The following is a 15,599-nucleotide window of genomic DNA, read 5'->3' on the forward strand; positions in this document are numbered from 1 at the left end:
GGTCAGGATGGTTTGAATTACTGGCTCCACTGCAACTCGGCTCTGAGGCTCGTGATCTGTCTCACAGCCCCTGAGCAAGGCCCAGCCCTCCCCCAGCCCTCTATGCCTTTCCACCCCAATGGGGCAAAATGGAGAGGGTCCCAGAGAGCCCTAAGGCCACCATGGCTCTGAGGAAGGCAGAGCAGGAGGAGTCCTTCTCTGGGCTCCGGGGGTGGGGGGCAGCAATGGTCAAGGAGGCTGCCAGGACCATTCTCCCCGGCCTACGTCCTCTCCAACCCTTTTTCCAGCTGCCTGCCCTTCTCAGCTGCCTGCTTGTCTGCAGAGGAAGAGGAACGCAGGGAGGCGAACTCAGGAGCAGCAGGGCCTGGGGATAGCCTTGGCGCCCATCTCCTTCTTCCTGCTTCCATAGCTTGTGCTTGGGGAAGAAGGGCAGAGCTGAGGCAGCGGATTTCCTGCTTGGTGCCCTTGCGGGGTGGGAAAGGAGAACAATGCCTGTCTGCAGGGCTGGAAGGTAGTTGCCAAGTGAAAGACTAGGAAGTTGAAGATGTATTCTGACAAGATGGGTGCTCATCCACGAGGGTGCAAACGTGGAGCTGGGCACGTTTTGGGTACCTGAGAGCCTTTGCTGAGACAGTGGTATACCTGCACCCACCCACCCCAATTTCCAGTGGTGGATGGACACATACAGCCCCCTCCAGGGCAATTCTGTACATTCTCTCCTGGTAGGGTGGAACTGACCTCTCTATTCTGAATTTCTGGCACTCTGTGAACAAATATATACTCTTTTGTGCTAAATCTCAAAATACTTCCCCAAACAACCAGATGGAACTCTTCATCCACATAACACCATTAACTAGTTGGGAAGCAAAGGTAGCTGGTGATTTGGCTGCTGGCTCTGATATAAAGGCAAGGACTTATATGCAGATGCATATACCTATGTCGATCCACACAGCCAGGGCTAAACCCCTGTACTTCCCCACAAAAACATACAAATCACCTATGCACAGGGCTCAAGATAAAGGTCCTTCTAAAACATCGACAGAACCTACACCTACCTCTGGATAACGGCATGGTCAATATTCAACAGGCTCACTGCCAACTCTACCCAGAGGTTGGCTAAAATATGTGATCCAACTAAGACAGAAAACCTGCCCCCTCAGGTATGAGCAGTTTAATTTCCTTGGTTACTAGGAAGATATAATCATAGCAATGAATGTGTGTTCATAAACGAGTTTTTTTCCCTGTGTTTTGGTGAGTGCTGACCTTTGAACCTCAGCTCTTTCTTGGACTGAGTGAACATTAGGCAGGTTTTGAGTTTGAGTTGGAAAATGAACATGGGTTGAGCCAATGCAATTAAAGTCAGGCACTTCTCTAGACAGGCAGTTGCCATCATATAGATTTGGTTTCTGGACTGTCATAGGGCCTATCTTCTAGGGAGGGGAGAGTCTGTGATGTGCTAGATAGTACAGTGTGTGAAATCATGAAACCCCACCAATAATCCACAGAGCACCTCTCCTTAGAGAAGCACAAACTCAGGCTGGGCGCGGTCGCTCATACCTGTAATCCCAGCACTTTGGGAGGCCGAGGTGGGTGGATCACCTGAGGTCAGAAGTTCAAGACCACCCTGGCCAACATGGTGAAACCCTGTCTCTACTAAGAATACAAAAATTAGCCGGGTATGGGCGCCTGTAACTTCAGCTACTGAGGAGACTGAGACAGGAGAATCGTTTGAACTGGGAGGCAGAGGTTGCAGTAATCTGAGGTCGTGCCATTGCACTCCAGCCTGGGCAACAAGAGTGAAACTTCATCTCAAAAAAAAAAGAGAGAGAGAGAAGCACAAACTCTGCTCAGCTGCCCTCTGCCAACAAAAATGTCTTCTTACAGTGCTGAACTAGGGTCTGGGAGGAGAGCAAAAGCAGAGAGAGGTCCTGCAATTCCCTACCCAGGATGTAAGCTCACTTTAGAAACCTGGGAGCACACTCCTTCTCCCTTGTCTTCTCTAGGAAAAGAGTCGGATGGCTGGGTGTGCATGTGTGTGTGTCTGTGTGCATGTATGTGTGTCGGTGTGTGTGTGTGCAAGAATTAGGTGGTAAACAGACATAATTGTGCCCAAGTGCTGGGTTTTTGTTTACCCAATATGGTGCAACCTCGCCACATCTTCTGGGCCCTCCTCAGCCTCTCTCCAAGCTCCTTCAGGCTGAATCTCATCCCACTAAAATAAGTGTGTACTCAGCAAAACTTCCCCAAACTCTTCCTACGCAGGGAGCACTCAGATCTCTCTCTAGTTCTGCCAGGCCCTGCATCTGGACCAAAATGCCACTGAGAGAGTCAGGCTCTGGCTCCTGCCTCTGCCCCCAGCCATACCCAGTCCTTGCAGTTCAGAGCAAGCCTACCAAGGAGCGCTCACCCACCGACTTCCCCCATCAGCCTCGGTCAACACAGCAGGCTGCACCCGAGTGCCCAGGGCCTGGGAAGCCGGGCAGTGGCAGCCTCTGGTCTTCCTTGGGGTCCTCCTTGCCTGCCTTTTCTGACCCCAGCCCTCCTCCCGCTGCCCCTCCAGAGGGAGAGTGGGGAAGAGAGCTTGGTGACCAGGGCACGCCTGGTTTACATTAATGAGATACACCGAGTGTAATCCAGCCATGGAGGCAGTCTACAAAAGGAGGCGATCGCGGGTGGCCAGGAGCAGAGCTGCTCAGGTAATTGGTTTATCTATCTGGAAGCAGGGGGAGCAATCTCAGCACAGACAGACTAGCAGTAAAGTCTCTTCCTTAAGGCTATTTCCTTTGTCTTTTCAATTGCTTGCACATCCATGTGAGAGAGGGAGAGAGTGTTAAAGAGAGAGGGAGAGGGAGAAATGTTAATTTGTGAATTAATGGCTTTTCTCAGCGGAATTGTAAATTCAAATGTCACCTCACACGGTGACACCACGGCTGGTCTGCTGAAGAAGCAATGATAAGATCCCCCACCTCCCTCGGTGCCCCTCCCTCCCCAAAGATAGCTGTGGAGTGGAACATGCTACTTTTAATTTGCAATAACAACACAACAGAGGTATGCAGTAATGACTGCCTTCTTCCACCCTCCTGGCTTCCTTCCCCCATAGTCCAGTGGCTCCCCCATTTCCTCTCTCCCCACACCCTTCTCAAACAACACCTCACTTTGCCCTGGGTGCCCCCCACCCCACCCCAGCCAGCGCCCGATCACATGGGGGTGTGCATTTGGAATTGACAACGCTGCAACCCTCTCTTCTCCTTCAATAATCAGGGAATTAATGACCCTGAAGTTAAAGTGAGGCTGATACCGAGGCCCTGCCCAGCGTTGGGAAAAAGCCTTCATTGTTTTCAAGCAGGAGGCGGGCAGCAGTGAGGGAGATTCATGGATGGAGATTGAATATGCAATTTTCTTTCACCTTGCCAAGAGCTGCCCCTGGGCTGTGCCTGGCCTAAATTTTTCCTTTTACCATCTCTGCCTTATCCGGCCCTCCCACCTCCCTTCCATTCTTTCCAGAAAATTACCTTCAAAATTGATTTCCACTTTTACAAACAAATATAATGGGAACACAGGAAAAAACTTGGGCCGTGATGAATTAGGGCTGTCAGGTGCTTCCAGGTCTCCTTTGCTTTTGTTTTACTACCCGATCTGCTCTTTGTTTTTCCAAGGGCTGGAAAAAGTGCCCCCCATCCACTGAGTGCCTGACCCTCCAGGCCACCGGGGCCTCAGCCCCCAAACCCCATCAGTGGCCCATGGCAGAAGTAATCCAGGCCCTGAGACTCTATTAGCCTCCTGGTCTCCCAGTGGAAGCCTGAGCCAACTCCTCCTTTTCCACACTCTGGCCCTCAGGAACCCACTCTCTGAATGTTCTCTAACCGCCACCCCCAAGCTATTTCCCTTGACCCCCACACCATGTTCCCTCTGGCCCTCATACCTCTTAAAGTCCAGACCAGATGCAAACCTCCACCTCCTCTAATGTGGGCAGGATCAGTGTATACCTCGACTAGAGCAAATGAGAGACAGACAAACACTGAGAGATCCCAAAAGACAGGAAGGCAGAAGATCGGGGGCAGGACCCCAAGATCGGGAGACCAGATTCCCCTTCTAAGGGTTACAAGGGTTCTGAGCTGCAGTTCCCACACAGCCTGGCTGTAAGGGCCTCAGTCTCCCTAGACTTGGGCCCTAGGCCGCCCCTGGAGGCAGGCTCAGGACAGCACCTCCATTTATCAGCAGAAGGTAGGGTGATGCCTGTGCCCAGGACCATGGACGCCCAACACACTCAGGCCTGGCTTAGAGCTCTCCCTGATCACACGGTCACACCTGGCACTCTCTTCAAGCATGCACACTACCCAGGTAACTGCATACCTTCCCAGTGCATGACATTCCCATCCCCTTACGCCCAAAGATCTCAGAGCGGTAGAACACAGGCATACTCACACTGGCATAAACTGTGTAAAAAATTACATTTGGATTTATAAAACAAACATACATTTTCCAAGGTAAATAAATAAACTTGCATGTGGGAGCAGAAATGTACACAGATGAATAGAGGGAGAGATGCCCACATATTAGAAAAAGAAGGGGATCTTATATTTATTTATTTATACACACCTAAAATGCCTGTGGAGGCGGAAAGATGACATGTGGCCCAAGTGGGTAACCACAGAGTAAATGAACAGATCAAATGGACAAAGGTTCTCCCAATCCCAGGTGTGAGGACGACGCCTTTCCTCCACTGCACTGGTCCCATCCAGGTTAGCTAATCCCAGCATCCACTAAAGACTGCCCTAGTTACAAGGAGCTGCACCAAGGTTAGGGCACCTGTGCCCAGATAAATTTCTTTCTAACACAACTTCATTTCCTCATGAAACATAAACCTGCCAATTAGGCTTTATTTCCCAGGTACACAAGGATGCATCTTCCAAGATGAAGTCAGCTCAACACTAAATTCATGACCTCATGGAATCCTCTCCATAGTCCCCAAGAAGGAAGTGCCATTACCATCTCCATTTTACAGAGGAGAAGATTGAGCTGATGAAGGTTAGGTGACTTACCCAACTAGTGAGAGGCAACAGGATTCAGACCCCGCTATGCTCACTCCAGAGGCCACATTCGTTCCCACTGAGCCCCACTGCCCATCCATGCCCTGCTCTAGGGATGGCATGCTCACTCCTACCCTGTGCCTTCCTTCCTGGTGGGAGTTTCGGCAGCCTTCTGTTGCCTCAAGCCAGGCTCCCAGACAAGGGCAGGTCTTCTCATTTCCATGGCTTAATCCCTTCATTTGCTCCAAGTCTAACCTGAGCAACACTCTTGGGGACCTCTAGGACGGTAGCTAACTAAGGAAATAAACTGCTTCTTCCAGTTATAGCTTCATCCAAAGCAGAAGGGAGCTATTAAAGGCAGTGACAGGACTCGGCCATTTGCAGCCATGCAGCCTGCCCTGCCTGCAAACGCACAACTGCATCAGCTTGGCACCACTCAACGGCACAATTCATTGTACACCTAATTAATGGAATGCAGTATCATGACCCCCTGCAATCTCACACCTCAAAGGATGATCCCAACACACCTCCCTCACACAGACCAGCAGACTCTCACCATATGACTTCATTTGGATTCTTGGACAAGTTATGTAACTGCCCTGTGCTTCAACACCACCACCGATGAACAGCAACGTTTTGGGCCCCAGCCGAAAGCAACTGAGTGAAGGCGAAGGACTTTCAGTTTTCAGCCTGATTGCAGATAGGGAAATACAAGAATCTCTCTCCTCCAGCCACATAAACCAGCTCACACAGTGTTCAGGGAATTGGCTTTCCTTCGAAGGGCCCAGGGAATCCAGCACTAACATGCTTACCCATAATTACAGCTAAGAAGAAGTGAGGATTTTTGCATGATATGAACGGGGATTCTACCTTCTCAGACTGATGGACAGCCTGTCTTCTGGGTGCTTCAGAATATAACTTCCTCATCCATCTGGCCTGTCTACCTGTCTCATTCTGGGAGCTCCTGGGCTCTTGGGATGAGGGTCAAAGCCTCTTGACCAGCACATTTCTCAAAGGAAAGTCAGGGGGTGTTTTCCATACTCTCAAAGGCCAAGGCATGGGAAGGGGTCTCAAACAGGCTCACAGTCACTGCCAGTTTTTCCCCAGAGTCACAGCTGATCAGTCCTTCCCTAATATCCCCAGGGAAATGATGGCTGCAGATACTAATAACACTGTCCATATTCTGAGTGCCAATGCCAATAATGTTCTGGGCATTATCACTGTGAGCACCAATAACTACTGCTGAGATTGTCTCCAATAACGCCAGCACGCACTGCAGTGATTGTCCTCACTAATGCCCATCACCGTGACATTGTTAGAGCTGAAGAATAGGCCGAACTGTACCCAGAGCAAAAGAGGAGCAGCTTCCTGGAGGACAAAGAGGTTCACAGCTTGCCCTCAGGGTAAGACACTCCTAGGAAGATGCCACAGTGCTTGAGGCCAAAGGAGGGCCAGTCTGGCAGGGTCTTTAAGGGTCCTCCTGGAGGGAGATGAGCCCCTCCATTCCCTCTAGGGTCTAGCCCTTTGATGTGCATCCTCAGTCCCATCCCAACACCCCTCAGTTCCCCGTCAGTGTTCTCTTTTGCTGCAGTCCTGGCCCAGTCACTGAAGGATACACCTGGGTGTCTGCAGCCCATGCCCGAGGCTGCCTTCTGTGACTGGCCTGCCAGCTGCTTTGCTACCTTGGCCTGACTGCAGAGTTGGGCTACATCATCTTGACACATAATTATCTCCCCTATTCTTAATCATCTGAGCTGCTCCCTAATGCAAACTGGGCCTGGCTGCTTAGAAGCAACCAGAGTGGGGGAAACGGGAGGAGGGGCTGCCACAGCTTTACCTTTGCTCTCTCCTCTCCCTTCCCACCGGGGTCTGGTGGATCAGGATTGGAGGGGGAGGTCAGGGAGAACTGGTCTCCCTCATAGGCCTGGCCTCCACCAGGGAAAATACAGCTCCATTTGGCCTGGGGTTGGTTAAGAGGAGTTGGTAAGAGGAGGAGAACTGTCTCTCAAAAAAAAAGTGCAGCCTCTGATATTTCTTGACACCTGGATAGGCTCAGCAGGTAAATGTTTCAGAGGAAACTTGGGGGCCCCATAATCTCTTGCTTTGAAGACTTCCACTGCTTCCTGCAACATGGCCCTGGTGCATCACTGTCACACTGCTGGAGCATGAGCTTCCCAAACCCAGCCCTGCTCCTGTCCCTTCCTGCTCAGACTACTCCTGCCTTCAGAAAAAAAAAAAAAAAAAAAAAAAAAAAAGGCCCAAACTCCTTCTGTGGTCTAGACCTGGCCTGCTATCCTGTAGCCCTAACCCGTCTCCTCAGCCTTACTGTCCACCACATCTCTTTGTGCCTTCTATCCCTGCCAAAGCTGCCCTGCAGCGGTTGGTCAAAGGGCCTTCTGGTCACAAGGCTCAGTCTATCAGATAGAATTTCAGGTTACCATTGTCTCTGAACATTCTCCTCTTCATCCCTCAGGCCCCTCTTCAAAGAGCAGCCCTTCCTGGCCATGTACTCCCTCCCCAGCCCAGTTCCTGTGGCCCGCCATCTAGACCTCCATCGCAACAGGGTATCTGATGGGCCTATCTGCTCTTTGGGCTCACATGTTTAACATGCTCCACTAGAATGTAAGCTCCTTAAGGACAAGAATCATATCTTGTTCTGCTTTGGGATCCTATAGTACCAAGCCTTTCTTGAAACTGATGTCCAGGAAAGGTTCGCTGAACTGAACTGATTAGAAACAATGAAGGCGATCAACCGCTCAGGAGTGCACCCTGTTCTGGGCCAGCCAGGTGCAGCCCTGGGTGACCACAGCCTCATGCCAGTGCCTCCATACCCCCCGCCTTTCTTGCCCCACAGGAGCCCATGCAGCAGAGGGCATACTTGGCCACAAGGTTGGCATACTTGGCCACAGCCTCAGACTGAAAAGGGAGATTACAGAGGGGCATCTGTGGCCTCCCATGGGCCGCTGGGCCTCTCACCCCCTAAAAAACACAGGGGCTGCTGGTTAAGGGAGAGACTTTTAGGGTTTGAGGCAGATTCTATCAAAGAACTCGGGGTGCCAAGGTCCTTGGCCAAGGCCTGAGCATGGGGAGCCTCAGGGAGAATTGGGACTTAGGGCCTTTCCCACAACCTCCCCCTGCCCATCAGAGGCTGCCGCCAAAACAACCACAATGAAATTTAGTGAATGGCAAAGGCCGTGGCAGCCAAATCGGTTTGGATATTTTGGAAGAAGGAGAAATAGAGCCAGACAAGCTGTTTCCCTGTGAAACGAGGCCATTAGGGCTTCTGGAAGGAGGCCAGCGCCAGGTCATCACTGTCTTGCCAGGCCTAGGCCTCCCCTCCACGCTGTCCCTTCCGCTGGGGGCCAGGCTTCTCCCATTCTCTTCCCTCAGCCTAGGCCGGGGGATCTTGGACTGTGGGCCCAGGCAAGCTCAGCGTTGTCCCTTTTCTCTGCTCCTCACTCCATTAGGCTTCCCCTACCGAGGGTTTGTCTATGTGTGGAATGACCAGATAATTTATTGTCCAAACAGGACATTTCTAAGAGAAAAGGGAGATGCTGAGATGCTGACTGGCCAAGACGCAGAGACAACAGGCATAAATTGGGACTGTCCTGGGCTAATGGGATAGATGGTCACCCCTTTACGCTCATTGTCTGAGGATTCTGTCTCTTTCCTGGGAGATGTCTTTAAAATCCTCTGAAGGCCAGGAGGTTACCACTTCTCCAGAGGGAACCATGAGAAAATGGGGGCAGAAAGCAGGCCGGAGACACTGGTGTCTCTGTTGGTCTGGGTCTGCCAGCTCTGTGCCCCAGCTTCACGCATCAGAAGAGAACCAGATGGTAACCAAGAGACCCCCAATGTCATGACATTTGAAAAACACTTTGTCCCAGGCTCATCCCCACCACTCTCCCCCTTATGTCTTTTCTTCTCTCCTCTTCCTCTTCCTTCCCCATTCCCTTTGACACCCTTCCTAACAGCTTGGCTGCACCTTGAGGCATTCCAGGGAGGTGAGGGAGAGGGCCAGGGGATTTGGAGTGGCATCTCTACTCATGGAGAAGAAGAGGAGAGAGGGGTCCCATGTTCAGCTCCCTGTGAGGTTTGAACCGGGGGTGGTGTGCATGTGTTAAAGAGAAAGGACACCAGGGTTGGCTGCACATGACATCACTCCCTCACCTCCGGACAGATTGGGATCATGTAAGGACAAGGTAGGTTGGCCTTTCATCCTCAGGTCAGAGACCAGGTGTTCCCCCAACTCCAAAACCTTCCCAAGGTAAACAGTTCCTGCTTCTCCTCCCGGCATCCCACAGGGATCAACAGGGTGAGCCCTAGTGGCAGGTGAGGCAGCCTGGGCTGCTGAGCAGATGGTGAAGCTGATGGCCTCACCAGCAGCCACCCTCCCTCTCTCCAGGAGCCAGCAGGGCAGTTGGGGGACCTGGGCTTTGCTACTAAAATTGATCTTACAGCAGAGCAGCTGCGAGGCCGGGCCGAAACCGGAGCTTGGAGTCCAAGGACAAAGCATGCGAAGGGGAAGCCACACCTCTTCCCTCCTCCCTACCTTCATCACGTTTCCTCTTCTCACCATTGGAGCGAGGAATCCCCAGGATCCCATTGATGGAGTAGGATCCCACTGGGTCATTGGAGGCGCTGGAAACAGGAGGGGAGGCCGTGCTGGGAACTGGATGAAAGGAAGGAGGAAATGGCATCAGGATAGCAGTTGTGATCGTAGGCCAAAGCCCCAAGGCTCGGGGGCAGAGAGAAGCAGAGGACATAAGGAGGGATAAGGAGCCCACATTCCTCTTGTTCCTCTACTTCCTCTGGGGTCTATTTAAGAGGGGATTGCATTGCCACGTACAGGCTATTATTCACTTCTGTCCAGCCCTGAGGTAAGTGGTGCCCAGTCAACCCCAGGCCTTCTCTGCAGATCTGTGGATTTCACTGGGGTTCTCAAACTCACTATCCTAAAGACGGATGAAGTACAGGCCCAGGAAACACCAAAGCTGTCTCCATCTAGGCAGCACCTCCATGGTCCTCTAGAGAGCACAGCTCTTTGGATACCCCCTTGCACAGCTCATCCAGTCCCTGGAGTTGGGCAAACCCTTCTAATGAAGACCCAGCTCATTGTTCTCAGTCTCCTGGGCTGAGTCTTTACCAATCCTGATTTAAAGTCTGTGGCTTTCTAAGATCTGTCTCTGATTCTCTAGGGGACACAAGACTGGTCCTGATGTTCCCCAGGAGTGTGCAATTCTCTTTCTCAGCTGCTTTTGGTCTTGAAATCACTTGAGAAACTCCTAATTTCCCCCTTAGGGCACAGATTAGTGAACCCATTCACTCCATGGTGATCAACTCAGGTACAGCCTGGCCCAACCCTCCCTCCCAGCACACACTGTAACACTGGCCTAGTAAACAACAGCTCCTGCCAACTCCTGGAGGGCTGGAACTAGCCATTTCTATTACCTGCTGGTCAAGAAAGAAGGGGACAACTGCCAAGAGGAGCAGCAGGAAAAATGTAACCACATCCCAGCCCCTCAAACCCCAGGCCTCATCTATGGCTACAGTAGCACCAAGTTTCTCCTTGGGCCAGAGGGAAGCTAGTCTATGTGCGCTGGGGAGAGAGGAGGAGTGTTAGCAGGTGTTCTAGTAGGCCTGGGTCACGTCTCCGAGAGGCCCTAAGCATGGCTCAAAGAATCAGGAGGATGGAGAGAGGAAGAGAGATACAGAGTGGGTGAGACAGAGGTTGAGCAATCAAGAGAGAAAGGCCAAGAGGAAAGAGGCCATGAGGAAGGAGGGAGACAGAACAGAGCCAGAGCTACACCTAAGAGAGAAGAGAGGGAAGGGCAGAAGGAGAAAAGAAGAGGAGGCAAGGGGAGAAGACAGAAGGACAATGTTAAGAACAAGATGGAATGTTAAACAAAGATGGAATAAGAAAGTTGATATGAAAGAAAGAGGGCACAGGTAGGGAGACAGAATCAGATAAAAACAAAAGATTATAGAGAAGGAGGGAGAGGGAAGCAGGAGGAGGAGAAGAAGAAAAAGAAGAAGAAATGCTAGAAGGAAAACAGTTAGAGAGATGAGAGGAGGGGAGAGGATAGGGACTGCCTAAGGCGGGGAAGAGGGAGGTGACAAAGGTGGGAGGCAAAGAACAATCCTAGTAAACCAGTATCTCTCAGGGAGACCCTATGTGGACAGGAGTTCAGGCGAGAGGAGTTGGCAAATAAGATGGGCCCTGGACCTCAACCGGGCAGGCAGTTCCCAGGGATGGAGCTGCATTTCCTGCCTTTCTCTAGGTGGGATCTGGCTTCCTCCCCTTCCCTGAGCCCTCTTACCAATGGTGTGGCCAGGGGCGGTCACTCCTGTCCCAGCCCCATCCGGCGTTGGGTGGAAAGGCTGCTGAACTTTGGTCCGGATGATTCTGCAACAGCGTCACAACAGCATCACACATCATATGCCCACTCCCACCCCGGCCAATTCCAGCCCAGCCCTGCAAAGGGGCTCTCTCCCAAGTTCCTCAGCGATTTCCTCATCCATCTGCTCCCTGCGTCCCTGCCCTCACTGACTGCTGCAAGGCACAGGGTTTTCCTTCTGTTGGCTCTGCAGATCCAACCTAATGTAGCTCTGGGTGAATGCAGCCTGCCTTATGTCCTGCTATGTGCATCACCCAAATTATTGTTTGATTTTTGGTAGCAAGGATCAGGGCAGCAGACCCAGTGAGCACAGCATTCTTTCTCTTTCTGCAGGGTGAGGACTGCCCTGGTGGCTTGTTGTCCATCTTTCTCTCCTCAACCACACATGCATCTCCTCCTGGTACCAGGACCTCCTGGGTTTTGAGATCATTTTGGAGCTGGCTTTCCTACTTGGGGCTGTATCACAGTCCTTCAGAGTTGAGAGGATGAGATTTCCCCATATCCTGAAAGAATGAGAAGTAGCCAGGGAGGGGCTGGGTCACAGGTGACCCTTTTGTCCCCAGGACTCCAACACAGCACACAATCCCCTTGCCAGATGTCAGGTCCTGAACAACCTCCTCTTGAGCCCACTTACTGCCCTCAAACAAGTCAGAGCCTTGTTCCCATATGGCTGGCTGGTTTGCTGGCCTCCTTTTCTGAGGTTCTTACTTGGATTGAGGCTTCTTCGCCAGCCTGATTGAAAGGTCTGGTACCCTCCCTGTACATCTTGGGGACAAGGGGCCAAATCAAACATTCCAGGAGCCTGCTTTTCAGGGATCTGAAAAACCCAGGGCTCAGTGATGCCAAAGACCAGTCCCAGGGCCAAGACTGAGGAATGCTCCCCCAACCCACTGGTCAAATGAGGGGCCTTTGGAAGCCACTTTTCTGATAGCATTGCTCTTCCCCACAGAGAGGCATGTGAGCCAAGCTCACCTCAACCAGCCAGGTGAGTCACAAGCCATGAACCAAGTCAGCTCTAAAAGCTTTTCCTGAACACTTGCAGGCGTTGGGATAAGCCAGCTCATAGTGCTGGATATGAAGGTGGGGAGGGGAGACTTAACCCCTGAAAAAGCTAAGTTACCAGAGGGAATCAGGTAGTTAGTGCTGGAAAGTTGGAGCGGAGGAACCATTCCCCTTGCAGGAGAGGGAACTGGGGAAGAAGTCGCTGAAGACAGGGAAATTGATGTAGATCTTCAAAGCTGAGTAGGGCTGAAATCAGAGGCACAGAGGATGGCGGAAAGGACACTGGGCTACGTGGCAGGGGCCCTGAGTCCTGCTTCTGATTTTGCATTTAAGAAGCCACATAGCCTTGGTCTCATCTCTCAACTTCTCTGGGCCTCAGTTTCTTCAGCTGTAAATGAAGGGGTTGGACTACAGGATCTCCACTGTCTCTTTCCCCAGTAAAAAATAACTTGATCCTAAGATGAACAAAGAAGTAGAGGGGAGGGCATCACAAGCTGGTGGAAGCAGAAGCCATGTGAACCTGCTGCCTTCTGGGTTAATGCCCAGAGCGGTCAGCCAGAAAGAGTGGAGGCAGGCAAAGGACTAAGAGGAAACAAGGGTAAAAACTTGGATGTGATGAGAACCATCACCATTTTCCACTTACTGAGCATCTACTATGTGCCAATATTATACACAATTTATATGACTTATATATATTACTGTTAATTCGCACAACCACCTCCAAAGTAGAGACTATTATCCTCATTTTGCAAATTGAAAACCAAAACTGAGACAAGTTTAAGTAGCTCACTCAAGATCACACTACTGGCTGGGTGCGGTGGCTCATGCCTGTAATCCCAGCACTTTGGGAGGCCGAGGCAGGCAGATCACGAGGTCAGGAGTTCGAGACCAACCTGACCAACATTGTGAAACCCCGTCTCTACTAAAAATACAAAAATTAGCCAGGCGTGGTGGTATGCCCCTGTAATCCCAGCTACTCAGGAGGCTGAGGCAGGAGAATTGCTTGAACGCAGGAGTTGCAGTGAGCTGAGATTGCACCACTGCACTCCAACCTAGGTGACAGAGTAAGACTCCGTCTCAAAAAAATATCACGGTACCAATTAGGGCAGACTCAGAACGCAGCCTCTAAAATCTATGCTTTTTGTTACTTTGTCATCCTGCCCCCAACATGTAGGAACCAGGTTTAGAGGGTCTTAAACCATGAGTGATTTCTAAATGAGGGGTATCTGTACAAACAGATCCCAGTAAAGCAACATACATATACATGAGGCATGAGGCGATATGGAGCTGGCCTCAGGAAAGAATGGGAAGAATTTGCAAGACAAGAGGAAGGCAGAATGGCCGGAGTTTGGCAACCAACCGGAGTCAACCATGGCTTTACAACCTCAGTTTTGTGTAACTGGAAGCTTGGTGGAGTTTACATCAGCAGGTCAGGAATAAGGCTGTAGGGAGGTGACTGGTGTTGGAGGGAAGTGGTAGTGTTGGTCCTAGATGTACAGCATTTGAGATGAAAGAGGAGCGTCCAGGTGCAATGCCCCTGCATCAGCAGGCAAAGAGGTATGGATTTAGGAGACTGTCAGGGACCAGGGAAAGGAGTATTTAAAAGACAAGAGGCCTAAGGAGTGGATACTGGAGGACATTTACTTCCAGGGACTGGGAAAAGAAACTGACCTTGCCTAGGAGTCCGAGAATTGGTTGCACAGGAAATGGCAGACCAAGATAGGTCAGTTTCACCTAAGTCAATGGAGAAGAATGTTTCAAGAAAAACACGACCTGCAGTGCCAACAGCAACGTGGAGACTGAAAGGAATTGGGAACAAGAAGAGGCACAGATTTGGGATTCTGGTGGCCATTAATGGCTTTGAGGAGGAGTCTCAGCAAAGCAAGTGGAGCAGGAGCCAGACAGAACAAGGTTAGGGAATGCATAGGGAGGAAAGCGAGGCAGGGCGGTAAACGGAGAGTATTGCCTCAGAAGTTTTTGGAAAAGGAAAGGACAGGAAAGTGTGGAAGGTGGAGGATGGAATGGGTAGCTAAGTGGAGGGAAGGACTTCCTGGGTAGGAAAGACCTGGATAAGCTTGTAGACTGAGGAGGAAGAACCAGTGAAGAGGAAGAGACTGAAATTGCCTTAGGGACTGTGGATGATTAACAGAGCAAGAGAGAACAAGGAAAAATGGAGTGCAGACTCCAGGGAAGTGTTAGCCAGAGATGGCATATTTTCAGGTGACCAAAGCTTTGAAAAGGAGCTTTTACGGTTTTTATCTCTCAGCAAAGCAGAAGGCAAGGTCATCTCCCAAGAGTTGGAGGGAAGGTTTGGAGTATGATCACAATGGAAAAGATTGGATAGTAGCTGAGAGGTGGTGTACAATCACCTACAAGAAAAGTCTAGAAAGATGCTGAGCAGCTCAGAGTAGCTGCTCCTAGTTTACTTCAGCAAAAGCTTCTGTGAGTTCACTGGGCCTGTGGGTGGCTCTGGCTTGAGGGCTGATGGGCTCTTGACTAAGGGAACCCCAGGGGTGGGGCTGGCTGAGAGAGATAACTGGATGGGCTTGGGGAGTTTCTGTCTTTGTTACCCAGAGCCTCTGACCCCTAGGGCACTGGTGCAAATTTAGCTGAGGCAGCAAGTGATGGAAAATCACTACTCCCTGACAGCGGCTTGGTGGTGCATGGAGGAGGAGCTGGGCAGGGTGCCTGCTGTGAGTTACTAATGCTCTTGGTGTCCATCCATGACCTCAGGCAGTGGGCACTTGCCAGTACCTAGAGCTGATCTCGGAGAATTTAAGAACTGGGATCGTGGAAATCTGATGGTCATCCATTGTCCTCCTGTCTCCCATAGGACAACCCAACAACTCATGGCAATTTCACTCGGGGCTAAAGGATGAATGAAGTAAAGTAGTTGTTGATGATGATGGCCTGATACCATTTCCCCATGTTCCTCCTCCTTCTCCAATTCTTTTTCATACTTGGCCTCACAAGATAGCCAGACACACACCAAACCTCCATGGCCCCGGGCAGGTTTAGCCTGGAAGGTCAAGTTCTGGATATAGATCCCTGGAGGGTGCAGCCGGGACCCTGGAGGACACAGCTCTGCTCAGAAGCTGGGAGGTGTCATTTTTCCATATCTACAGAGAGACTGCCCTGCCAGGGTGCCCACTCCCCACTTCTCTTTCCT

The 15,599-nt window shown here is 51.1% G+C and overlaps 1 protein-coding gene across 7 annotated transcripts in view; it reads right to left on the minus strand.

The window, feature by feature from the left end:
- The window catches only part of LOC105478388 (paired box 2), a 94,194-nt gene that overhangs the window by 38,537 nt on the left and 40,058 nt on the right, over positions 1-15,599 (minus strand). For 4 of the 7 annotated variants that reach the window (XM_011735627.2, XM_011735631.3, XM_011735630.3 and 1 more), the window contains exons 5-7: positions 11,351-11,436; positions 9,583-9,702; positions 3,923-3,991 (exon numbers count right to left, since the gene is read on the minus strand). In XM_011735627.2, the coding sequence (XP_011733929.1) occupies positions 3,923-3,991; positions 9,583-9,702; positions 11,351-11,436 (275 nt within the window). The remainder of the gene's footprint in view (positions 1-3,922; positions 3,992-9,582; positions 9,703-11,350; positions 11,437-15,599) is intronic. The other 3 variants (XM_011735636.3, XM_011735633.3, XM_011735635.3) reach the window with 1 other exon arrangement.

Source organism: Macaca nemestrina, chromosome 9, assembly GCF_043159975.1.
Source record: "Macaca nemestrina isolate mMacNem1 chromosome 9, mMacNem.hap1, whole genome shotgun sequence".
NCBI classification, from domain to species: domain Eukaryota; kingdom Metazoa; phylum Chordata; class Mammalia; order Primates; family Cercopithecidae; genus Macaca; species Macaca nemestrina.